At 33.7% G+C, this 27303-nt stretch overlaps 2 protein-coding genes and 1 long non-coding RNA gene across 7 annotated transcripts; all 3 read left to right on the top strand.

The window, feature by feature from the left end:
- Positions 1 to 435: 435 nt before the first annotated feature.
- Positions 436 to 7557, top strand: LOC146908064 (TMV resistance protein N-like). 5 transcript variants are annotated; one of them, XM_085726773.1, is made up of 8 exons: positions 436 to 538; positions 1294 to 1479; positions 1624 to 1987; positions 2288 to 3392; positions 3504 to 3785; positions 4759 to 5658; positions 6087 to 6827; positions 7038 to 7557. In XM_085726773.1, exons 3-7 carry the CDS (start codon positions 1767 to 1769, stop codon positions 6795 to 6797), a joined length of 3219 nt encoding a protein of 1072 aa, XP_085582899.1. In that variant the 5' UTR covers positions 436 to 538; positions 1294 to 1479; positions 1624 to 1766; the 3' UTR covers positions 6798 to 6827; positions 7038 to 7557. The 5 variants fall into 5 exon arrangements, with proteins under 5 accessions (XP_085582899.1, XP_085582898.1, XP_085582897.1 ...); XM_085726772.1 differs by having other exon boundaries at positions 1619 to 1987; XM_085726771.1 differs by having other exon boundaries at positions 1312 to 1987.
- Positions 7558 to 9038: 1481 nt separating this feature from the next.
- Positions 9039 to 10681, top strand: LOC146908063 (uncharacterized). Its single transcript, XR_015018743.1, has 2 exons — positions 9039 to 9892; positions 10374 to 10681. It is a non-coding gene; the product is annotated as an uncharacterized LOC146908063 (long non-coding RNA).
- A 7400-nt stretch (positions 10682 to 18081) lies between these two features.
- LOC146908062 (TMV resistance protein N-like) lies at positions 18082 to 27059 on the top strand. Its single transcript, XM_085726783.1, has 7 exons — positions 18082 to 18446; positions 18881 to 19673; positions 20421 to 21525; positions 21611 to 21892; positions 24262 to 25155; positions 25598 to 26314; positions 26525 to 27059. Exons 1-6 carry the CDS (start codon positions 18416 to 18418, stop codon positions 26282 to 26284), a joined length of 3792 nt encoding a protein of 1263 aa, XP_085582909.1. The 5' UTR covers positions 18082 to 18415; the 3' UTR covers positions 26285 to 26314; positions 26525 to 27059.
- Positions 27060 to 27303: the final 244 nt, after the last annotated feature.

Genomic DNA, 27303 nt, shown 5'->3' with positions numbered 1-27303 from the left:
TTTATAAATTAAATAAAAAAAATATTACGTTAATGTTGATATTTTAAAAATAATAATGAATTTAAAAAAATTTATCATGTCAATTATGTCATATCTGTACATTTTTTTTACTTATATCTCATATCAATTCATAAAAATTTGCTTTCACAAATATCAAAAAAATCTGCAACGAGTTAATGTTGATATTTTAAAAATAATAATGAATCTAAAAAAATTTATCATATCAATTATGTCATATCTGTACATTTTTTTTACTTATATCTCATATCAATTCATAAAAATTTGCTTTCACAAATATCAAAAAAATCTGCAACGAGTGTAGTGTGACGTTTATTGTTTGGGAGGGAAATATTGTTATTTTAAAATAATGCGTGGTTGTAATAAAAAATAAAATAATATGTGGACAATATATTCAATCCCATGTGAAGGTGCTTCAAAGTCAAAGTTCATCATCTTTAGGAAGGGTATGTGCTTCTCTTCAACACAGAAACTGATCAGAGAAGAACAATGGACTCAAACTCAACGTCAAACCAATCTGGTAGAACTTATGCTCTTAACTCAACTTATTTATTTATCTATTTATTTATATCTAATCAACCTTTTTAATTGGGTGATCTTTGTCTTAGATTATAATTAAATTGACAGTATATGTATAATGCATTAGATAAATAGATAACTAAAAAATGTTGAAATTGGAATTATACTATAAGATATTTTTATAGCTCATCAACATTTTATAAGAAGGATATCCAGTTTTATTTAGGCAGTACCACAGTTAGACTCTCAATGTCACATTCTATGATAAAACTAGAAAAGATCATTTTAATTTTGATGAATTAGATATTGTTACCGTCACTATGATGTTATTTAGATGTTATATTGAAGATGCAATTTACATTGTTGACTAGAAAAGACTATAACATATATATAGGTGAAAACTAGAAAAGATCATTTTAATTTTTTTGGTAACATATATAGATGAAAAATGAAGTTTAGATCAACATTGTTGACTTATTTAAACATATTAAAAAAGACATTTGAAACTTTAAATTAAGATAAAGGACCCTTGATTGAATTTGGTCTATTTTAAATTTAAAATTGTATATGTATGTGCCTGCTTTTATAGTTTTCCTGCAATAGTTTGTGGTGTGTGTTGGCGTAGTGCATTTAGGATTGGTTGTGGCATTTATGCCTGTTTTATCTTTGGTATCGATGCTTTAACTTCCACAATCAAAGTCTACTAATTTACAAATAATTTCCTTTTTTATTACTATTTTAATTAATTAGATGCAGTTCAATACCCTACCGCAGATCGTTCGAGAACTTGGTTCTTCCGATCATTACATGCCTTGTGTGGCCGTCAGTCTTTTTCTGATTTGAACATCTTGAATGAAGAAGCTACAACTACAACTGATTTGAACATCTTGGATGAAGAAGGTACAACTGAAATTGCTTGTTCTTCGAATGAGGATGAAGAAGGTACAACTGCAGCTGCTTGTTCTTGGAATGATTTTGATAGGACTCAAAGCTATAGATATAGATACGACGTGTTTATCAGTTTCAGAGGTATTGACACCCGTAACACCTTTGCTGACTATCTCTATGTTCATCTCACTAGAAAAGGTATTTTCACGTTCAAGGATGACCAGCAGCTCGAGAAAGGGGAATCCATTTCACTCCAACTTCGACAGGCAATTCAACAATCGCGTCTTTCTATAGTTGTCTTCTCAGAAGATTATGCTGGCTCAACTTAGTGTTTGGATGAAATGACTGTTATTGCTGAATGCCTTACAAAACTAAAACAAGTTGTTTTACCTGTTTTCTATTATGTCGATCCATCTCATGTCCGAAAACAAAATGGAAAGTATGAGAATGCCTTTGTTTTACACACTGAGACATTCAAACATGTTGATCCACACAAGGTTGATAGGTGGAAGAAAGCTATGACCTGTTTGGCTGGATTAGCTGGTTGGGATGTCACCGATCGGTAAGTATAAAAGTTATTCTCAATTGTTATTCCTAACAAGTAACAAGGATATAATCTATCATAAAAAAAAAAATATTATAACAAGGATATAATATATGGTCTTCGATTGAGCTTTTTGTGTTCAACATACTACTTTAAAATTCAGGATTCTTTAAGCAAATTGTATTTTAGTTTTCTCTTTTGTGTGGAAGTTAATTGTATATCTTTATCAACGACAACAATTATATCCCTCACTATAGATTACCTAAACATATATCTTTCACTTTAACCATAATAATTTAGTGGTTTTGCTACATTCAGGTCACCATCTAAAGCGATTGAAAATATTGCCCAGGCTGTAATAGAAAAGTTGGGTCATAAATTCTCAGGTTCTGCTGATGACCTGATCAGAATACAAACTCGAGTAGAAGAATTAGAATTTATGTTAGAACTAAGTTCAGATGATGATGGTTGTCGAGTTTTAGGAATATGGGGGATGGATGGCATAGGAAAGACAACTCTTGCAAATGTCTTGTATGACACAATCTCCCATCAATATCAATTTGATGCTTGTTGTTTCATTGCGGATGTCAGCAAAATTTATAGAGATGGTGGTGCTATTGCTGTGCAGAAACGAATTCTACATCAGACTATAAAAGAAAAAAATCTGGAAGGATACAGTCCATCTGAAATATCTGGAATTATAACAAACAGGCTATACAAGTTGAAGCTCCTACTAGTCCTCGACAATGTCGATCAATCTGTGCAACTACAAGAATTGCATATAAATCCTATAGCCCTTTGTGCAGGAAGTAGAATAATCATAACCACTAGGGATAAGCATATTCTCATAGAATATGAAGCTGATATAGTTTATGAGGCTGAATTGCTGAATGATATTGACGCTTATGAACTTCTGTGTAGAAAAGCCTTCAAAAGTGATTATTCAAGCAGTGATTATGAAGAGCTGATTCCGGAGGTACTAAAGTATGCTCAAGGTCTTCCATTAGCAATTAGAGTAATGGGTTCTTTCTTGTATAAAAGAAACACCGCCCAATGGAAAGCAGCGTTGGAGGGATGGCAGAATAATCCAGATAGTGGAATTATGAAAGTGCTTCGGTCAAGTTTTGAGGGACTAGAGCTAAGAGAGAAAGAAATATTTTTGCACGTTGCTTGCTTCTTTGACGGGGAGAGGGAAGATTATGTAAGGAGAATTCTACATGCTTGTGGATTGCAGCCTAATATTGGAATTCCACTTCTTGTTGAAAAATCACTAATAACTATTAGAAACCAAGAAATTCATATGCATGAAATGTTGCAAGAGTTGGGGAAGCAGATTGTTCGGGAACAACATCCTGATGAGCCGAGATTGTGGAGTAGATTATGGCTTTACAGTGATTTCTGTCATGCAATGACTACACAATCGGTATCTTATTCTTCTAAATAAATTATATTTTTGACTAAACGATCTAGTTTATTATAATCATTTATTTTATTATTCCACTTTATAATAATATGCTTGTTTTTAATTTTTCAGGAAGGAATAAAAGCTAAAGCCATAATTCTAAATCAAAAGGAGGAAGTCAGCAAATTCAATCATTATAGGGATGAAGATTTATCGACAATGAAAAATTTGAAAGTGCTCATATTGTATCATACAAATTTTTCAGGAAGCCCCATATTTCTTTCCAATTCCCTATACTATCTTCTGTGGAGTGGTTACCCTTTCATGTCTCTGCCATCAAATTTTAATCCATATCAGCTCGTAGAATTGAATATGCCGGATAGCAACATAGAGCAACTATGGATAGGCATGCAGGTATTTGTATTATTGCAATTTTGATCTTTCCCCCTCTAATAAATAAATAAATAGTTTTTTTTTTTTTGAGAGATAGTTGAAGAGTTAAGCAAGTAGCATGTTGGATAATTTCCATATTATGAAGGACCAAAATGGGTCTTTGCTTTAAATTTTCTGTTAAAGTATCTTAGTCTTTATATCGTATCCTAAATTTTAAAATTTTAGCGTATTCACATATTCCTATCGTATCACATGACCCGCACCAGTACTACGTACCCGATCTTCATGTCATAGTTGACCACTTAAGAACCATGTTTTTCCTAACGAGATAGAACCTTTCCCAAACAATTTTTTTACAGAATTAAAACACTTTTGTGATGTGGAAGATCACACAATACTGGAACCGAAATTCTAATACCACTTGTTGGGGTAGTACATAGGAGTATTGGGAGCAACAACAGATCAATGCCTTAACACCACAAGAGAGGGAGATGCTACATCTCCACCCAAATCTTAAGACATTGGGTATATGGGTTACTATATCCAACATTTATTCCCGTTCATAATTGATGTGGTACTAACTACTCTTACTTATAACCAGGGGCGAACCTACATTAAGGCCCAGAATTAAAAAAAAAAACACTGTTACTACTAGAATTTGTTCTTTAGTGATTGAAATTTCGGCCGCTAAACCATAAAAACTGGTCACTAATTTGTTTAGCGACTGAAATAGTGACCGAAATGCAAGTTTAAAAAAGTGGTCACTTCTTTAGTGACTCAAACTTCATTGCTTCTGTGGTTTAAAAAACCGGTCACATCTTTAGTGACTCAAACTTCATTGCTTCTGTGGTATTAAAAAAAAAAAAAAAACTTAAATGCAAGTTTATAAGTGGTTTTTAATTTTATCATTGCAAATCTGAAATCATACTAGAGTGAATTTTCAAGTTTTAATACAACAATAGTAACATATTGGCGGTTGATTCTCTCTTGACAGCATCTCCCCAATTTGAAAAGGATGGATCTTAGCAACTCTAAAAATCTGAAGACGACTCCATGTTTTGATGGAATCCTAAACCTGGAGCGGCTAGATCTTACAGGATGCATAAACTTATCGCATGTGGATCCATCAATTGGACTTCTTACGGAACTTGTATTCTTGAGTTTGCAGAACTGTAGTAGTCTAGTTAGCCTTGATTTTGGAAATTCAGCACAATTATGGTCTCTAAAAGTTTTGCGTCTCTCTGATTGCACACAACTGGAAAACACACCGGATTTCAGTGGATTGAGTTTTCTACAGTATCTTGATATGGACCGATGTGCAAGTTTATCAACAATTCATGAATCTATTGGGGCTCTTGCAAATCTTAGATTCCTAAGTTTGAAAGACTGCACAAATCTTGTAGGGATACCCGACAGTTTTAAGAAGATGGCATCGCTTAGAACTCTAGATCTATGCAGATGCTTTAAATTCACAGAGCTAGGATGTTCTTCCACTTCTCCTATGCATCTGCAATCTTTGATTTATCTAGACTTAAGCTTTTGCAGTATTTTCATAATACCTGATGCTATTGGAGAATTAATGTGTTTAGAAAGACTAAATCTTCAAGGAAATAACTTCACTTCACTTCCTTCTTCATTAAGTTGGCTTCACAATCTATCATATTTAAACTTGTCTCATTGCCATAAGCTTTGGAGCTTGCCTTCGCTCCCTATCCCAACAGAAAGTGGTCCATCAGATTCAGTTGGAAGATATTTTAAAACAACATCTGGATCTCGTGATCATAGATCAGGATTGTATATTTTTGATTCTCCGAATTGCATGAAATCTATATCCTTGTTGGGCAACATATATTTCAATTACTTCCCCATTACATGGGTATTAAGACTATTGAAGGTGCGTAACACACTGCTTATTTTATCTACTTCTAATGTATGTGTGTCTTTTCTCTACGATATAATGCTAAAACCGTACATTTGCCATATAATTAAATATTTTCCTAATCTCAAATTTGTGCATCATCAATAATATACTTGGATTAAATGTATTTTTGGTCTGCCTATTTTCTATGGTTCAAGATTTTAGAAATGGGGGGACGTGAAAAGAAGAAAGTTGGAAATCAAAATTGCATTTAAGTAAATATTTTCACCGAATGCAAATGATAAGAAACAAACCAACATCTATATATGTTCAATGTGCTTTTCACTTCTTGTGTGTATGATAAGTTGGGTTGCCGCATCCGATACCTTACCTAGTTACCTTGCAGACACATCCTCTGGTTCTAAACTTCTAATATGCCTATGTATTTTATGTTCTGTTCACAGGAACCTCTTCTCTTTCGGTGCGGCTTTGACTTTGTTGTTCCTTGGCATGAGGAAACTAACGGTTCTGATGGAAAACGTGCTTTCTGCTCTGACAATATTTCAGAGTTGTTCGATTACCAATTTATAGGGGGCTCAATATTAAGGATAAATAACTCTTTTATGGATGCTGACTGGCTTGGCTTTCTATTTTTTGTTACATTTGAGTTAAACAACCATGATGTACTGTCTAGTTTTCCATATCAATCACACTCTTTGCCACCACCACTACCACATCCTTTTTACCTTTCTTTTGAGAGTGAATACACGGAAGAACGCTTTGATATGTCACTAGATTTGGAACGAAATAGAGTTGATGGCAAAAATTATCTTTGGTCAATCTTTATCTCTCGGGAACACTGTCATTTTGTAGAAACAGGAGCACAAATCACATTTAAAGCCTGCCAAGGTTTGATTATCAAGGAATGGGGGTTGCGAGTCGTAACCAAGATAGACATAGAGGGCTCAAAAATGAGAATGAGTGTACATCTTCCTTTGCAGTTCATAGATAATGCAGAAGGAAGCAGCAGCGTCAACGACAACAACTTTGAGACTAAAATCCAACTTCCTTACAATTGGTTAGTTTCTAATGAAGATTCAATCGAGAATGAAAGAACCAAGGGGAAAGAAACTAATCTCTTTAATCTTGGCCTTTTTACTGAAAGACCACAATGAAAACAGCACACTATATTTCTCGAGCCTAAGGTAATTATCTTAAACATGGTCTAACACAATACTAATTGAAAATTGTTGACCATTATCAAGTACTAACAAATGCACGGTTAATTAATGATGTCTCACTATTAGTACAATGCATCTAACTTAGTTAAACCATGTTAAATTAATATGTTGATACATGCTTCTTGATTTAATAATTGTACGAATTTGGCCTCCCCCTGTACACTTTGTATGCAGATATGATGTCTGATCTTTGCTATGGAAGCTATGACCACTGGCCATCTAAAAGGACTCAATTTCACGGAACCGTACTACACAGCCAAAACAATTGGGTGCTACAAGTTGGGATCGTGAAGTGTTTTGTTATTACAACAATGTGTTCAGATTTCAGAGTTCAAATGTTTATGTTTCTATGCCTTTTTTGTGTGTTTTGTCTAGAATTTTACAGTTTTTCTTTTTTGGCGTGTATTAATGTAGTAAAAGTATTTCTAATAATTATAAGTTGTCTATTTAGTAAGGCCTCACTTCTTCCCTACTTTTGGCTGATCTCATTTATCAACAAGTTTGGACACTTGGTCCTTTTCAAAATGACAACTTATGGTGTTATTGTTGTTACAGTGCTTCTAGTAATTTGAAGTTTTGTCTGTTTAATGAGGCTTCACACTTATCCCCTACTTTTTGGTTGATCTCATTTTTCAAAGTTTATCAATATCTATATATATATAAGGTAATTTGGAATTGAAATTTGATCATTCAATTTTGCAAGTTAATTCATTTGATTTGTCTTTCAAAATTTCTTATAATGTATTTCCAATCGTGAAGATGTGAAGTTTTTATTGTGATTCAAAGCGACATGGTTGAAATGTCATGATCTAGTGGTAGCGAGGCGGTGAACCTCAGCGTCTAAAAATAAAATATAGCTTACCAATTAGAGATATTTATAGTTCCGTTTGAATGGATTTTGAGGCAAAGCACATGTTATTAGATCCAAAAGATTAAAATACCGTACAATTTAATTGTTTTCTAAAAAAATCAGAATCCAATCGAATTAATTGTTTTTCTAAAATACCATACAATTTAATTGTTCTCTATGTTTAAATCATGGCTGGCACAATCTTTAGTTAGACTTTACCTTTATATTCGATCAAATTTTGAATTATTAAAGGGAAAAAGATTCATGTACACCCTTTAGTCTGTACACCCTTTGGTACCACCGGTGATGTGGCATCCTTTGCCTGGGTGGAAATTAAATTATTTTTTATTTAAAAAACAAAAAACAGATCAAACCTTACACAGCCTCTCTCTCTCACTTGAAAGACGAACCGACCAAAAATGCTCTGATTCCTATGAACAGTAACCCGTAATGGGTTTGTTCGTCGCTGGTTGTTAAAGTGACTTACACCTCTTCACGGTAGCACCATAGTCTCCCCTGATTATCCTCTTTGCTGTTATCGTCCGGATCATCCGCGCGTTCCTGATTCTCAGTTCGTGTGCACTGTTCACCATCTGGTTTAAGAGTGTTTTTCTGTTTGCGGTTGTGCGCTTCTGTAGATTCAAGATTGAGCTGCTTTGGGTTTGATTTTCGAGTCCAGATTTGCCTAATTTTGAATCTTTGCTGTTGCCGCTGCCAGTCTTGTGGGTTCCCAGTTTTAGGTTTGCTCTCAGACTGTTATTTTGGTTTCGAAGATCTACAGCCATGTCTACTCCCTTCGTCTGTCCTTGGCCTTGCTTGGTCTCGGATCCTCCAAAACCTGTTGTGGCTCCTTCTACCTCGGTCAAAAACCGCAGTTCTCTCCTCAACAAAGTTGATGTTTCGTTGAATCAACTCCCTAAACCTTGATTGAAAGGTAATTCTCTTTCAATTAAAATCTCTGAAGATGTTTATCAGACTGTTCTTGATAAATGTAGTAATTACCTCCATGGTAGATTAGTGTTGTCTCGAGGGGATAAGCCTTTTTTCTCTAAAGTCTTGTGCGAAAAATTGTTACAAAGATTTATTTGGCTTCGTTCTCAGATGCAAAACATGATTTAAGTTTTGGTATACACATTGCATGATTATTCTGAATTACATAGAGATTTTATTTACAAAGATTTATTTGGCTTCGTTCTCAGATGCAAATTGTTATCGATTCAACTTATGCTCATGACCGACAAATATATGTGTAATATTTAAAGTTGAGTCAGTCTAAAATTATGAAACATAATCATATTCAGTAGTATTTCAAAAATAAGTTTTGATGTACATACTACGATTCATGATATGTGTGAACACGATTATTGACCATGGGGTTGTTCACGTGTTGTTAACTTAGTTATTATATATCACTTGCACCCATTCTTTCATTTTTAACTCTAGAAAGCTTTGAAACATTATTAGTAATTATTTAACTCAATGTTGATTGACTTTTCAAGATTTGTCTTCTATCCTTGCAAAGACCTCCTTGCATAATAATTTTTCTTTCTTTCAAAGGGTGTATAAAGTGCCTTTGGTTTTTTAACCTTTTTGTTAATTGTTGAATTTCGTTTATTTGTTAAAATCGTCAAGGTAAGCTTTTTGCTATTCCTTTGTAGCATTTCAGCCTGTGGCTAGCATTTTCCCTTTTCACCAACATTGTTAATCTTGACTTCTTGCTATCTCAACTCGACTTTTAATTCTGGATGATGATTGATAAGGATATTGATAGGAGTTGAAAAAGTATTCTTTTTGTTTGTTTAAAGTTTAGATTGTAGTTGTTATATCATTATATGGAATGATGACCATGATCATAATGATATATAATGTTTTGAGTTTTGCTGATGATGTCGAGTATAACATCGATGATTTCATGAATTTGAATTCTCTCGAATAATAGCGTGTTATTATCTTAATTTATTTGTTGTTCTTTTTAGAGTTTCTTGGATGATGGATGTTGTTACTGTTAATGTCTTGGGTGCTTAAATTTGTGTGCTCATTATTTATTTGGAGTTGTGGAAGGAGCTAATATAAAGGGAGGCTAGATGTACCGACCTCTATCATGGTTACGATGTGAATAACCTACCCGTATCTGCTATACTATAATGGCAGTAAGACTGCAGCTCTGGGAGCAGTTAAGGTGTGTTGATCTTATAGGCGAGCGAGTAGTCATAATTATGGTAATGTTATTCTTTGAAATGGTGAAGTGTATAAGGGATGTCTTGGAACATATTTATGCTTTATATCAAAACATTCATGGTCATTGAATTTGTGTTTGGTATGGGTAGGTATCAGAGGGAACACAATATCATGTCCCATTTTTAGTTTCATCTATTTGTATATAAATGGTGAAAAAAAGTGATATTTTTAGATTGAAAAAGCATTTTTAATGAAGGTGGCTCAACTCATTGAAAATGGTCTATGTCCCTGAGCTTTCCAATACTATAGTATAAGTTTTGCTAATACTTTATCCATTGCAGGTTAGTGTTTCTCTCAGTTTATTTTGCTTATCATTTAATGTATATGTGATTTTACTAATATTGTCCATGAGTTTGACTGATAGGTATTATAATTGTAAAGTTGTCTAATGTCTCCATTATATAAATTGTTCAACTTATTAGTGAAATAGGTGGAAGGCCGGAAGGAATGATAGGTGGAAGACTAGATTTGGTATGGTGGAGTGATTTGTGTTCGATTGGAAGGGAATTTGATGTGGAATCAAATTGGATTTCACTGGTAATTCAAAGAGCGCTTGGTAGCAGAAATAATACATTATTTTGGAAGGATTGGTGGATAGGAGAGCAATGTTTAATTAAATATTAGATTTTCACATTTACATAGTGTCGGGACAGAGAAATACCATGATTGTCACAAGTTCATGTCAAATTTCTCAAAACTTATGAGAGAAATACCATGATTGTGCCCCTTTATGTGTCTTGTAATGTTTTTTTTTTTGAAGGGTGTGTCTTGTGATGTTAGACTCCAAGAAACATTAAGGGCCCATAAGTTTTACGATTCCCTATTTGTATGCACAAAATTAAGTTTTTGTTGAAAACTAATAGTAGGTAGTTACACATTTGATAAATATTGGTTAAATGCTTCCTCGATTTGGTTAGTATTTGTAAAGTCCGCTAAACTTACAAGATATTGCACCTCTCACTCTATTAACATCAGTCTACTCTCAAGTGTGTCCAAATATATTCTCCTCCCTCATATCACGTGGAGGAATAATGAGAAAGACAAATTGGTAAGGGAAAGAAATTGTGGTTACGCCTTTGATATTTAGTGGTTAACTGCATCAGAAATATAGTTAGTTTTCCTAAAGACTGTCATAGATATAAAATAATTCACCTAAGTCATGGTCGGCAGTCGTTAATCACTTGTGTCCTTCAACAACATTAATTTTACACAATTCAAATAGGGAAGTAGTCAGAAATTGACAAAATGAGTAACTTGGCCTTCAACAACATTAGTTTTACACAATTCAAATAGGGAAGTAGTGAGAAATTGACAAAATGAGCAAGAAAATAAATTTTGGTTACACCTTTGATAAAACTTGGTTAGTTCCATCTCATACATGGTTAGTTTTCCTAAATCATGTATCAGTCATGGTCATTAATAAAGATTCACTGGTGTGCCTCAAATGTATTCCTTTCACATAAATCATGTGGAGAAATAGTTAGAAAGAAACAAATGGTAATAAAAAAATGTGGTTACGCCTTTGTTAAATACCGGTTATGGGTAGCACATATTTGGTTAGTTTGTCTAAAGCCTGTGAAACAGAAAATAATTCACTTCTCACTTTATTATCATCAGTAAAATTCTTAAGTGTGCTCCTGCCATATTCTTTTCACTTATATCACATGGAGAAATAGTTAGATAGTGACAAATTGGTAATGAAAAAAATGTGGTTACACCTTTGTTAAAAATTGGTTAAGTAGAACACATATTTGGTTAGTTTCTATGAAGTCTGTCAAACATCACAAGTGTGACCATAATATATTCCTTTCATTCAAATCATGTAGATAAATATAAAGAAAGAGAGAAATTGGTAATAAAAAAAATATCTATTCGAGCCAAATTGTTACAATGTGCACATCTATCAATGTGTAAACAATATCTATTCGAGCCAAATTGTCATTGAGATATACAAAGTTAGCACTATTCAGGTTTTCAAAGTGTTCATCTTTACGCACGCAAACCTCTGATGAAATCAAAGACGCATTTTAGACTCCAAGAAACATTATGGTTACACCTTTGATATCACCTCATAACAGTACAAGATACATAAAAGGGGAAAACTCGTGATATTTCTCTGATAAATATAAACTAGCCAAATATATGGTATCGTTTGAAAGGCTTTTAATGCAGTGATCAAATGAGATTATGCTTTCGATTCGCCTAAAACGAAGTTATTTACATCTGGGAAATATAAATTAGCCAAATATATGGTCTGTATGACCACATTTTTACAAATACGTGACCACTATTTTTTCAGAAATTAGAACTTGTCCGTCTTTAGGCGTGATAAACTCGCCGATTGTAAAACATGTTATTTATGGTTGAAAATGCTTTTAGTGCAGTGATCACGCCTAAAGACGGACAACTTCTAATTTATGGTAAAATAGTGGTCACGTATTTGTAAAAATGTGGTCATACAGACCATATATTTGGCTAGTTTATATTTCCCAGATGTAAATAATTTCGTTTTAGGCGAATCGAACACATAATCTCATTTGATCACTGCATTAAAAGCCTTTCAAATGATAAATAACTTCTTTTACAATCTGCAAGTTTATCACGCCTAAAGACGGACAAGTTCTAATTTCTGAAAAAATAGTGGTCACGCACCTTAAAATATGTGGTCACACAAAACATATATTTGGCTAGTTTATATTTCCCATGTATAAATAATCTTGTTTTATGCTAATCAAACACATAATCTAATTTGATCACTACACTAAAAGCAATTTCGACAATAAATAATTTTACAATTTACGAGTTTATCACGCCTAAAGACGGACAAGTTCTAATTTCTGAAAAAATAGTGGTCACGCATATTAAAAAATGTGGTCACACATACCATATATTTGGCTAGTTTATATTTACCAGGTGTAAATAATATCGTTTTAGGCGAATCGAACGCATGATCTCATTTGATCACTGTACTAAAAGCATTTCCAACCATAAATAACCTGTTTTACAATCGACAAGTTTATCACGCCTAAGGACGGACAAATTCTAATTTATGAAAAAATAGTGGTCACATATTTGTAAAAATGTGGTCATACAGACCATATATTTGGCTAGTTTATATTTCCCAGATGTAAATAATTTCGTTTTAGGCTAATTCATTGATATAAAAACATAGTACTTATACCATAGCAACAGAACTGAGACTAATCTTCTACTCCAAGACACATGATCCTCAAAAAACAATATAATTAAGCATATGGTCCAATAACATATATAACAATATATATAAACTGACAGTTGAGTTAACACTCCATCATCAAGATTGAATCAAATAGACAATAGGAAACCCAAATCCAAAGTAAATAAACTAGGAATTAATTAATTAATTCTCTTCATCCAATTCCTGCATTTGCTTGAGGACCTCAGCACAGCCAGAAGCAACCTCCTCTGCCATGTACAACATAGCATTGGCAAACCTGTCATTGGAGGCAATGCCGTTGTAACGGGTGAGAATAACGCGTGCAGTGCTTGGCCACGCCCAGGTGCTCTTTCGCTACAACTACGCTCAGGACTGTTTACTAGCTTCACATCACACACTTCATTTGCGCGATCCTGATCCACATAGATTACAGTAATTTGTGAAACCAGATCAGATCTGATACTCCATTATCTCAAAAAGAGTGGTTATCATGTTCTCTATTCCACACCCATAACCAGCACGGCAAGGATCACATACAACACACCCTTCAAGCAGAAAAGGGTGAGATTTAATGACAGCAGAAAACTGGGAGATTTAATGACGGCTAGATCTTACAGGATGCATAAACTTATCGCATGTGGATCCATCAATTGGACTTCTTACAAAACTTGTATTCTTGAGTTTGCAGAATTGTACTAGTCTAGTTAGCCTTGATTTTGGAAATACAGTATCATTATGGTCTCTAAAAGTCTTGCATCTCTCTGATTGCAAAAAACTTGAAAAAACTCCAGATTCAATAATAGATAGATATATTCTAACCTCCAAATATATATATGCTGAAGATCTTCATCACGGTGTCAAAAAAATCTTCCCTTAACCTTATGTTATAGATGAGAATTTTCAATAATAGATAGATATATTCTAAAAAATTTCATCATATTTTACTTTACGCTAAATATGTTCATTTAAACACATAGATTGAAATAAAATTTGAAGATCATTGTTAAACACATTCTTGGACTGTTCGGAATATATAATCCGAAAACTCTCAATTTTTTTTTAGACGGTGGCGTTTCACCAAAGGTTTGGACAGTTTGTGGTATGTTTAATTCATTTTTGGACGATGGAAAATGTTTTATTTGACTATAGTTATGATCTAGGACTTGTTTTAGGCTATAAATAGGCTTGCATCATCAACAAATTCCTTCATTCTTCACTTAACCTCTTTTCTTATTTTTTCTTAAACATTTTGTAGTTTTCTAGGAGTGTTTATGGTGTCATGGTCATTGCTGACCGTTCATAGAATCCATGCAATTGTTTTGCAGCTTGTGCGCGCGGGGATTCTATGACGGTCAGTAGAGACCTTTGAGATCGTACACAACACAGAAAACACAGTTCGAAATAATTCAGATTTTATAATCTGAAAAATGCTAACAATTTGATTCGGATTATATAATCTGAACCAAAAATATTTTGGTCTTTTTTGCCGGGCGCGTGAGATTAACATTAAGTGGGAAAAGTAATAGTCCAGTGATTATGGGTGGGGACACTAATGCTTTCTTTAAAGTGTCAAAAGTCACAGCGCAAGCATCATCAAATTCAAAAATTATATTGTGCTACATCAATTCACACAAGAGCTTATAAGAAATCTGAGAGAAATCTTTACTAAACTTCTATAAAAACAAGCATGTCCCAGAAAACTTCTAACACCCTCCTCATTTGCAGAAGGAATTAGCTTTTCATTAATATCACTCTTGGCTTTATCCACCTCCAAACCTTTCTATAAATTAAATCTAACGAACCAATGTGACATTTAGGGTGTGTTTGGGAAGAGGGTTTAGGAGGGGAAGGGAGGGGAGGGCTTACATTCCTTTTTTAATTTAAAGACATTATAAAATGATTTTTAAAAAATTGAATTAACAACATGATAAATGATCATATAATACTTCAAAAACACTTAATTTATCTTAAAAAGACATTTTACATTGTTCGTAATTTAAAAAATAAAAGTGAGCCCTCCCCTCCCTTCCCCTCCTAAACCCTCTTCCCAAACACACCCTTAGTGTGAGGAAAAGAATATTATTATCTTAAAATAATTTGTAATTGTGATAAAAATAAAAATAAAGTAGAATTTCTACTTTATTCAATCCTATGTCATGTGAGGGTGTGCTGCTGCGAAGTTCCATGTGTCATGTACAGCATTTTAGAAAGAAAAAAAAACAGCAGATTAAGAAATATATATAGTTTTGTTTTGTTGATTTGACTGTGTCCTGGCTACTTTCTGTTTGGTTGCTCAGATATATATCCTATTGGGAACGAAGACTTTTGGAAGAGAGGAGGAAGATCCTGAGCTTTGTTTTGTATGAGAAATTTCCTCCTCCTGGAGCCTTCAGTATAAGAATTAATTTGTATATGTGCTTCTCTTTAAGGTAGCAAGTGACGCATATCCTCTCCAACGCAAGAACTGATCAGAGAAGAACGATGGCCTCGGACTCAACATTAAAAGGTAAGGTATCCATAATTCATAACTTCCACAATCAAAATCGAATGATTTTCAAGTAATTTCCTTGGTTATTATTGCTAGAAATTGTGGTCGTGTCTAACACAACCCACAAAACCTGCTTGCAAGTCACGACCATCACTATTGGGCTTGGTTCTTAGAGTCGGTGACTCGATAGCTGAAACCTATAGCAGGTGGCACAATACATATACCATCTTAGAAATGACATTTTACCCTATACTCTACAACCTTCACCCCTACAATTTATTTAAAAATCCAATTTTGTCCTTTTTCTAATATATTAATGTTTTACACCTTCATTTTTCACCTTATTTTCAAAATTTCTCCATTCAACATCAATTCACCCCAACATTGCTTTTAATTTCGGAAAATTCATATTGACATTTCAAGTTCATTTTTATATTAATTAAAATAAATATCTAATCAATCCCACTTTCTGGTCCAATCTCACCTAAATTTTAGACTTGGGCTATGTTTGGATTGATTGAACATGAGGAATGCATTCCATCCTATACCACCACCTCTTCATGTTTTTCATTCCATCAAGTTTAGGAGGTATTGAATGGAATGGACTTCCTTTATCAAATAATTACCATTGTATCCCTCTTTTTTATTTATTTCATCACTTTCTATATTTCCTCCTTCTCCTTTGATCTGCCCATTTATTCTTACACACTACATGCTTGCTCTGTTGCGACTTCTTCTTACGTTGGGTTTTCTTTGGTGATAGTGAGACAATACAACATGGACCAAAATTTGAACCTATAACACTTACAAGAAAATAGAGGATAGAGTGTAAAAAATAATTTTATATATCTTAGAGAGAGAGCGAGAGAGCGTGTGTGTGTCTATATATATATATATATATATATATATATATATATATATATATATATATATATATATATATATATATATATATATATAGAGAGAGAGAGAGAGAGAGAGAGAGAGAGAGAGAGAGAGAGAGAGAGAGAATAGTTGCAAAATGGCAAAACCCTTCTCAGTTCTCACTACAAAACTGCAGAAAACATTAAAAACTCATGATCATCATCATAGATCTCAGCCTCTTCTCCATTCTATGATTTGAAATCAATCTTCTTGGATGCGAATCATAGAAGTCTTTAGAGTGTCTCGATAATGGTTATGAAATTGAGTATTAAATTTAGTGTGATTTGCAACAACATCGTTATTGGCTAAAAACACATGGTATATGAAATCCTTGATAACTGGAAAGGGAGATATTCTAACATATGATTTCGATGGAATACATGGATGATTCAAGAAACAAGGCCCTCATACACTAATAGAATTAGAGGTTGTTGGTGAGCAAAAAGAAAAAGGGTTAAAGACAAAGTAACATACGAGCAAGAAAGTTGAGGCTATAGAAGATCGACGTTTTTCCAGGGAAACAACTACAACAGTCTGTGGTTTTCTCTTTCCTACTCCCTACATCACATGAGTACAATCAATGACAAATTAAAAACGCTAGATTAAAAGAAAATAAAGGGTCTAGATGTGGAATAAGTCTTGTAAGCTATTCTTGGAGTCAATATATCCCTCCTCATATATATATATATATATATATATATATGTGTGTGTGTGTGTGTGCGCGCGCGCGCGCGCGCGCCTTAACAATTTTATAATATTTTTCATTGTTTGTCGGTTGTTACATAGCTAGTTTATTCCTCTGTTTGTCTTTTCTGGTCTTTCTTGACTTTTTAATGTAACTTTTTACTCTATTAAGGGTGCGTTTGTTTTAGCTTTAAAAAAAATAGATTTTGAGTTAAAAGAATCTTGAGATTTTTTTTTAGAGATTTTTAAAAAAATCTAAAGCTATTTCTGTTTGTCTACTATCATAAAAATCATTTTTTTGAGATTTGAAACACTTACACTTGAGTTCCTTGCATTAAGAAAAAAATAGATTTTGGAAAAGCTACTTGAAATAGATTTTCATTTTGAGGCTAAAATTGATTTTTTTAAAAATCTCAAACAAACAAAACAAAAACTAAAAAAGTGATTTTTTGCTCAAAAAAATAGATTTTTTTCAAAAAAATCCAAAACAAACAGGCCCTAAGTCTCTTCTGGTACATCTTATCACTTTTTTGGTTTGGTTGATATATTAAATTTTGGCCTTTTCAAAACTAAAAAAAAAGTGTAGTTTATGCTTTTTTTTTTTCAACTAAAATTGTTTTTTCAATCACAGTTTATGCTTTTTTAAAAAACCTTTTAAGAGTTTTCAAAATTAGCTATATCAAAATCACTTTTATTTAAACTATAACAAAAAAAAAATTATTTATGGTATTTTGTGTGCAATTTGAAGTGTTTTTCTAATCTGTGTAAAATAAATAATTGTGACAATGGACAGACTTGAAAATAATTTAAATAGAAAGTTTGAAAAATATGTTCAATCCTATGTCATGTGAGGGGTGCTGATGTGAAGTTCCATGTGTCATATACAGCGATTAAAGAAAAAGAAACGGCAGATTAAGAAATATATATGGTTTTGTTTTGTTGATTAAGTCTGTTGTTTCCTGGCTACTTCCTGTTTGGTTGAATTGAACGTTTATTTTTTTTATCTTTAGGAACGAAGACTTTTGGATGGGAGGCAGATGCTCATCTTTGTATGTAGAACAGTTGAGCCTTCAGTATTAATTCAGTCTAAGAATTAATTTGCATGTGCTTCTCTTCAAGGCAGCTAGTGATACATCATCTCCAACACAGAAACTGATCAGAGAAGGAGATCAATGGACTCAAACTCAACGTCAAACAAATCTGGTACAACTTATGTTATACTGGTGGATGTTAGTTAACTCCACTTATTTATTTATTTATCTATTTATATCTAATCAACCTTCTTAATTGTGTGACCTTTGTCTTAGATTATAATTGAATTGACAGTATATGTATAATGCTTTAGATAAATAGATAACTAAAAAATATTCAATTTGGAATTATTATACTATAAGACAAAGGTTTGTCTTAGAAATCAACATTTTTATATCTCATCAATATTTTATAAAAAGGATATTATTCAGTTTTATTTAGGAAGTACCACAGTTAGACTCTTGTTTATTTAGGATTGGTTGTGGCATTTGTGTGTTTTGGTATCCATGCTTTAACTTCCAGAATCAAAGTCGACTAATTTACAAATAATTTCCTTTGCTATTACTATTTTAATTAATTAGATGCAGTTCAATACCCTAGTGCAGATCGTTCGAGAACTTGGTTCTTCCGATCATTACATGCCTTGTGTGGCCGTCAGTCTTTTTCTGATTTGAACATCTTGAATGAAGAAGCTACAAATACAACTGATTTAAACATCTTGAATGAAGAAGGTTCAACTGCAACTCCTTATTCTTCAGATGAGGATGAAGAAGGTACAACTGCTTATTCTATGAATGAGGATGAAGAAGGTACAACTGAAATTGCTTGTTCTTTGAATGAGGATGAAGAAGGTACAACTGCTTGTTCTTTGAATGAGGATGAAGAAGGTACAACTGCAGCTGCTTGTTCTTGGAGTGATTTTGATAGGACTCAAAGCTATAGATATAGATATGATGTGTTTATCAGTTTCAGAGGTATTGACACCCGTGACACCTTCGCTGACCATCTCTATGCTCATCTCACTAGAAAAGGTATTTTCACGTTCAAGGATGACCAGCAGCTCCAAAAGGGGGGATCCATTTCACTCCAACTTCGTCAGGCAATTCAACACTCACGTCTTTCTATAGTTGTCTTCTCAAAAGATTATGCTGCCTCAACTTGGTGTTTGGATGAAATGACTGTTATTGCTGAATGCCTTACAAAACTAAAACAAATTGTTTTACCTGTTTTTTATTATGTCGATCCATCTCATGTCCGAAAACAAAATGGAATGTATGAGTTTGACTTTGTTTTACACACTGAGAAATTCAAACATGTTGATCCACACAAGGTTGATGGGTGGAAGAGAGCTATGACCTGTTTGGCTGGATTAGCTGGTTGGGATGTCACCACCGATCAGTAAGTATAAAAGTTATTCTGTATTGTTATTCCTAACAAGTAACAAGCAGTGGCGGAGCCAGAAAAAATGGTTTGGGTGGGCCACTAAATTATGAAACTTCTTTATATAATATAAATGTTAATTGGAACAATTTTTAGTTGACATACAATATAAAGGAGATTTGACACCCCCCACAAATTAGAAGGTATGTAATCATGTATGCATAGGCATACGTGAAATCACGTATGCCACTTATGGAATCGCCGAAATCTAAAACCGTTGAAAAATTGTTTAAAATCTCACAAAATAGATCTATGATTTTTTATTTTTTTATTTTGGGTGGGACACTACACCACTTTACAGAGATTTTAATGTGCCGAAAACAAAAAACATCACAAAATTGTTTAAAATCTCGCAAAATGAACTTATAATCGTTAATTGCCCACCCCAGCCCATAAAGGGCTCCGCCTCTGGTATCAAGGATATAATTTATCAAAAATAAATAAAAAAATTGTAACAAGGATATAATATATGGTCTTCTATTGAGCTTTTGTGTTCAACATACTACTTTAAATTTCAGGATTCTTTAAGCAAACTGTATTTTACTTTTCTCTGTTGCATGGAAGTTAATTGCATATCTTTATTTTTTTTAAGAAGGTTAATTGCATATCTTTATCAACGACAACAGGTGTATCCCTCACTATAGATTACCTAAACATATATCCCTCACTTTAACTATAATAATTTAGTGATTTTGATGCATTCAGGTCAACATATAAAGTGATTGAAAATATTGTCCAGGCTGTAATAGAAAAGTTGGGTCATAAATTCTCAGGTTCTGCTGATGACCTGATCGGAATACAACCTCGAGTACAAGAATTAGAATATATGTTAGAACTAAGTTCAGATGATGATGATTGTCGAGTTTTAGGAATATGGGGGATGGATGGCATAGGAAAGACAACTCTTGCAACTGTCTTGTATGATAGAATCTCACATCACTATCAATTTGATGCTTGTTGTTTCATTGAGGATGTCAGCAAAATTTATAGAGATGGTGGAGCTATTGCTGTGCAGAAACGAATTCTACATCAGACCATAAAAGAAAAAAATCTGGAAGTATACAGTCCATCTGAAATATCTGGAATTATAACAAACAGGCTATACAAGTTGAAGCTCCTACTAGTCCTGGACAATGTTGATCAATCTGTACAACTACAAGAATTGCACATAAATCCTATAGCCCTTTGTGCTGGAAGTAGAATAATCATAACCACTAGGGATAAGCATATTCTCATAGAATATGATGCTGATATAGTTTATGAGGCTGAATTGCTGAATGATTATGATGCTCATAATCTTCTGTGTAGAAAAGCCTTCAAAAATGATTATTCGAGCAAAGATTATGAAGAGCTGATTCCGGAGGTACTAAAGTATTCTCAAGGTCTTCCATTAGCAATTACAGTAATGGGTTCTTTATTGTATAAAAGAAACGTCACCGAATGGATAGAAGTGTTGGAAGGATGGCAGAATAATCCAGATAGTGGAATTATGAAAGTGCTTCGGTCAAGTTTTGAGGGACTAGAGCCAAGAGAGAGAGAAATATTTTTTCATGTAGCTTGCTTCTTTGTTGGGGAGAGGGAAGATTATGTAAGGAGAATTCTAGATGCTTGTGGATTGCAGCCTAATATTGGAATTCTACTTCTTGCTGAAAAATCATTAATAACTATTAGAAACGAAGAAATTCATATGCATGTAATGTTGCAAGAGTTGGGAAAGCAAATTGTTCGGGAACAACATCCTGATGAGCCAAGACTGTGGAGTAGATTATGGCTTTACATTGATTTCTATCTTGCGATGGTTACGAAATCGGTAATATTTATCTTTCTAAATAGATTCTATTTAAATCATTTATTTATTATTCAACTTTATAACATGCTTATTCTTAATTTTTCAGAAAGCAATCAAAGCTAAAGCCATAATTCTAAATCAAAGGGAGGATGCCAGCAAATTTAATCAGTTGAGGGCTGAAGATTTATCAAAAATAGAAAACCTGGAAATGCTCATATTATATCATACAAAATTTTCAGGGAGCCCCGTATTTCTTTCTAATTCCCTGCGCTTTGTTCTGTGGAATGGTTACCCTTTCATGTCTTTGCCATCAGATTTTGAACCATATCGGCTTGTAGAATTGAATATGCCTGATAGCACCCTTGAACAACTATGGATAGGCATCAAGGTATTGGTCTTATTGCAATTTTCACCTCCTCCTCAAAGTAAATAGATTATAAGTTAAACGAAGTAGCATATATTAGATAATTTCTATATTAAAATGTTTTTGTTTGATTCCCCTATTAATAATCCACTGCAGGATCATCTTATAAAAATCAAATGTCATTCAATTGATTTATAATCTTCTTTATTTAAACAAAACAATTTTTTATGCATGTAATTGTTAAATAAAGGGTATAATAGCCGTAAAAATACTTTAATGAAGCAGTCAATGGCGGCAGTTGGCATCCTATTAAAATTTCATGAGTGGCCCCTAAATCTCAAACCTCTTGTTTGCTGACAACGTGGTCTCCTTTTCACCAAGCCCGAAAATTTTCGATTCTGATTCATTATTGATCTCTTTGATGCTTTTAGTCTAGCATCAGGACTGAAGATCAACCTTTTAATAGAGCATTCTACTCGATAGATCTCCCCATGCAAATATTAACTAAATCACCACTATTTTTAACATTTGAAGCACAACCACTTTTAATAAGTATCTCGGTTTTCCCATCATTAAAGGCTGAGCAAAAAAAAAAAAGACTTAACCTTATTATTGAGAAGATGCAAACTAGATTCTCGCCATGGAAGCATCGTCTCCTTAACAAAACCTGGCAGATTGGCACTTGCAACCTCGGGTTTGTCTTCAATTCCTTATATTACTACATGCAAGTAACTTGGATGCCTCAAAATATTTGTGATTTTATTAACATAATGACTTAGAACATTATTTAGAAAAATGTTACATCATTGGCCTCAATTTGATTAGTATAAAAAAATTGCTAGGCCCAAGGCTTGGGGTGGGCAAGGCATCAGAAAGGAAATCATGGTAATACTTCCCTTCTTGGAAATCTTGTTTCTGATTTACTTCAAGGGACCAACAAGCTATGGATCAAAATCTTTTCTGACAAGTACACATCTGATGCTCGTATCCTTTCTCGGTGCACCACTAGCTCCGCCTCCCCACCTTGGAATTCCATCATAAAAGCCAAGAATATTTTCAAAGATGGATTCTCTTAGCATGCTGGCTCTAGTGACTCGCCCTTCTCAACTCCCCATTGGAAATCGTTTGGTCTGCTTTGGGTTACAAGTTCAGATCTACTATAGTGCCAACTACTTCAAGTTTTACATTTCCCTACACAGATGGAAGATATGTGGTAAAGAAGTATCCAATGATTGAGATTGAAATTTTTTTAATTGTAGAAAACACGTTATCATAAAAATATTTCATCTTCTTACACACTTATCGAACCCTTTTGCTCCGCATTTTTGTTGCACCGTATCTTCGTCGTGTAGTGTTGTCCTCCGCTATATTGTTCTTCTTTCTTCTTATGTCACCATTTTTATCTACTCCTGCCATTATTCCCTCTTCTTCTTGAAATGCAACAACCCAGATCGCTATTCTTCCTTTGGTTTTCATGAAATTGGTTACATTATTTTTCATAGGTTCTGGTTTTACTGAAATTGGAGTCATTGGTTGTCATCTGTGGTTTTGTTGAAACTGGTGAAAGGGGTTGTGACATGGTTTTTTAGAAACCTTGACAAACTTGTTCGATAAAGTTTTAGAAATCGTGGTTGAGTGTAACACAACCCCGCAAAACTGGCTTTGAGGTGAGGATTGCCCGGCCCCCACTTATAAACACATTGTTAGGCACATTGTTAGGCCAACTCTTGTCCGATATGGGACTCTTAACATAATGTGGGAGGAACGGCGGGCAGTAAGGGTGGAGCCGGAGGGAGATGGAAGGAGAAGCAAGACGCAACATGTTTCTGTTTTTTATTTGAATCCTAGATATTGAATAATTGTTTGCCACATGTCATCAATCAGTGCAGGAAAATGGAAAGCATGACATAAGTTGAATTGAAGAAGATGTATACTCTTGTGCTACTATCTCTTTGTGCATATTTATGACATGGCTCTAAGAATTAATGAAGTTTATGCCAAATGCACTCTACGTAGTATATGAAGTCTTCAGTTCAAATTTCATTGCTTTTATGGTATCAAATAATTCAGTTGTATCATTTCAATATCAAAATACATATATGTATGTTACATCATATGCATTCATGTCTATTTCTCTATTACTTTTTCCTTTCTACAATTTACAAATACACGCATTTGAAAAATACACAGAATAACCAAAGAACGCCATATTGAACATCAAAATTTTGATGTCAAAAAAATCATTTCTCAAAAAGAGTTTAATGCAAGTAAGTTTATATAATGGTTTTTTAAATTTATAGTTGCAAATATGAAATCATACTGGAGTACATTAATGAAATTTAAGTTTTAATACAACAATACTAACATATTGATGGTTAATTCTCATTTCACAGCATCTCCCCAATTTGAAAAGGATGGATCTCAGCAACTCTAAAAATCTGAAGACGACTCCGTGTTTTGACGGAATGCTAAAGCTTGAGCGGCTAGATCTTACAGGATGCATAAACTTATCTCATGTGGATCCAACAATTGGACTTCTCAGAGAACTTGTATTCTTGAGTTTGCAGAATTGTACTAGTCTAGTTAGCCTTGATTTCGGAAATGCAGCAAAATTATGGTCTCTAAAAGTTTTGCATCTCTCTGATTGCACAAAACTTGAAAACACGCCGGATTTCCGTGAACTGATTTTTCTACAGTATCTTGATATGGATCAATGTACAAGTTTATGTGCTATTAATGAATCTATCGGGGATCTTGCACGTCTTTTATTCTTAAGTTTGAGAGACTGCACAAATCTTGTCGGGATACCTGACAGTTTTAATAAGATGACTTCTCTTGTAACTCTAGATCTTTGCGGATGCTCCAAGTTTACAGAGCTAGTATGTACTTCTACTTCTCAGCTGCAACTGCAATCTTTGATTTGTCTAGACTTAAGCTTTTGCAATATTTCCATAATGCCTGATGCAATTGGAGAATTAAGGTGTCTAGAAAGACTAAATCTTCAAGGAAATAACTTCACTTCACTTCCTTCTTCATTATGTTGGCTTCACAATCTATCATATTTAAACTTGTCTCATTGCCATAAGCTTCGAAGTTTGCCTTTGTTACCAACCAAAAGTGGTCCACCAGATTCAGTGGGAAGATATTTTAAAACAACATCTGGATCCCGTAATCATAGATCAGGATTGTATATTTTTGATTCTCCCAATTGCATGAAGTCTATATCCTCGTTGGGCAACGTATATTTCAATTACTTCCCCATTACGTGGGTATTAAGACTATTGAAGGTGCGTAACACCCTGCTTATTTTCATCAGTTTATTCTCTACTTTTAATGTATGTGTGTGTCTTTTCTCTACGATATAATGCTAAAACCGTACATTTGCCATATAATTAAATATTTTCCTAATCTCGTATTTGTGCATCATCAATAATATACTTGGCTTAAATGTATTTTTGGTCTGCCTATTTTCTCTGATTCAAGATTTTAGAAATGGGGGGACATGAAAAGTAGAAAGTTGGAAATCAAAATTGCATTTAAGTACATCTTTTCACCGAATCCAATTGCTTTGAAACAAGCCAACAACTATATATGTTCAATGTGCTTAGCACTTCTTGTGTCTAAGATAAGTTTGGTTGCCGCATCAGATACCTTACCTAGTTACCTTGCAGACACATCCTCTGGTTCTAAACTTCTAATATGCCTATGTAATTTATGTTCTTTTCCCAGGAACCTCTTCTCTTTCGGTGCGGCTTTGACTTTGTTGTTCCTTGGCATGGAAAACGTGCATTCTTCTCTGACAATATTTCAGAGTTGTTCGTTAACCAATTTATAGGGGGTTCAATAGTAAGGATAAATAACTCTTTTATGGATGTTGACTGGCTCGGCTCTCTCTTTTTTGTTACATTTGAGTTAAACAACCATCATGTACTGTCTAGTTCTCCACATCAATCACACTCTTTGCCACCACTACCACATCCTTTTTACCTTTCTTTTGATAGTGAATACAAAGAAGAACGCTTTGATATGACACTAGATTTGGAACGAAATATGGTTGATGGCAAAAATTATCTTTGGACAATCTTTATCTCTCGGGAACACTGTCATTTTGTAGAAACAGGAGCAAAAATCACATTTAAAGCCCGCCAAGGTTTGATTATCAAGAAATGGGGGTTGCGAGTCGTAACCAAGAAAGACATAAAGGGCTCAACAATGAGAATGAGTGTCCATCTTCCTTTGCAGTTCATAGATAATGCAGAAGGAAGCAGCAGCTTCAACGACAACAACTTTGAGTCTAAAATCCAACTTCCTTACAATTGGTTAGTTTCTAATGAAGATTCAATCGAGAATGATAGAACCATGGGGAAAGAAACTGATCTCTTTAATCTTGGCCTTTTAGCTGAAAGACCACAATGAAAACAGCACACTATATTTCTCCAGCCTAAGGTAATTATCTTAAACATGGTCTAACACAATACTAATTGAAAATTGTTGACCATTATCAAGTACTAACAAATGCACGGTTAATTAATGATGTCTCACTATTAGTACAATGCATCTAACTAAGTTAAACCATGTTAAATTAATATGTTGATACATGCTTCTTGATTTAATAATTGTACGAATTTGGCCTCCCCCTGTACACTTTGTATGCAGATATGATGTCTGATCTTTGCTATGGAAGCTATGACCACTGGCCATCTAAAAGGACTCAATTTCACGGAACCGTACTACACAGCCAAAACAATTGGGTGCTACAAGTTGGGATCGTGAAGTGTTTTGTTATTACAACAATGTGTTCAGATTTCAGAGTTCAAATGTTTATGTTTCTATGCCTTTTTTGTGTGTTTTGTCTAGAATTTTACAGTTTTTCTTTTTTGGCGTGTATTAATGTAGTAAAAGTATTTCTAATAATTATAAGTTGTCTATTTAGTAAGGCCTCACTTCTTCCCTACTTTTGGCTGATCTCATTTATCAACAAGTTTGGACACTTGGTCCTTTTCAAAATGACAACTTATGGTGTTATTGTTGTTAGAGTGCTTCTCGTAATTTGAAGTTTTGTCTGTTTAATGAGGCTTCACACTTATCCCCTACTTTTTGGTTGATCTCATTTTTCAAAGTTTATCAATATCTATATATATAAGGTAATTTGGAATTGAAATTTGATCATTCAATTTTGCAAGTTAGTTCATTTGATTTCTCTTTGAAAATTTCTTATGATGTATTTCCAATCGTGAAGATGTGAAGTTTTTATTGTGATTCAAAGCGACATGGTTGAAATGTCATGATCTAGTGGTAGCGAGGTGGTGAACCTCAGCGTCTAAAAATAAAATATAGCTTACCAATTAGAGATATTTATGGTTCCGTTTGAATGGATTTTGAGGCAAAATACATGTTATTCGATCCAAAATATTAAAATACCATTCAATTTAATT

This window comes from Medicago sativa, chromosome 7 (genome assembly GCF_051527215.1).
Source record: "Medicago sativa cultivar Bolivia chromosome 7, Bolivia_mono, whole genome shotgun sequence".
In the NCBI taxonomy this organism is placed as follows: domain Eukaryota; kingdom Viridiplantae; phylum Streptophyta; class Magnoliopsida; order Fabales; family Fabaceae; genus Medicago; species Medicago sativa.
Note: the sequence above shows the minus strand (reverse complement) of the source record. Positions and strands in the feature narration are given on the sequence as shown.

Excerpts from the sequence above, each read along its gene's own strand:
- LOC146908064 (XM_085726771.1), top strand. The coding sequence starts at position 1,767 with ATGACTGTTATTGCTGAATGCCTTACAAAACTAAAACAAGTTGTTTTA. Across the intron at positions 1,988-2,287 it reads GGTTGGGATGTCACCGATCG|GTCACCATCTAAAGCGATTG; the intron begins GTAAGTATAAAA and ends TGCTACATTCAG. Across the intron at positions 3,393-3,503 it reads ATGCAATGACTACACAATCG|GAAGGAATAAAAGCTAAAGC; the intron begins GTATCTTATTCT and ends TTAATTTTTCAG.
- LOC146908062 (XM_085726783.1), top strand. The coding sequence starts at position 18,416 with ATGGACTCAAACTCAACGTCAAACAAATCTG. Across the intron at positions 21,893-24,261 it reads AACTATGGATAGGCATCAAG|CATCTCCCCAATTTGAAAAG; the intron begins GTATTGGTCTTA and ends CTCATTTCACAG. Across the intron at positions 25,156-25,597 it reads GGGTATTAAGACTATTGAAG|GAACCTCTTCTCTTTCGGTG; the intron begins GTGCGTAACACC and ends TTCTTTTCCCAG.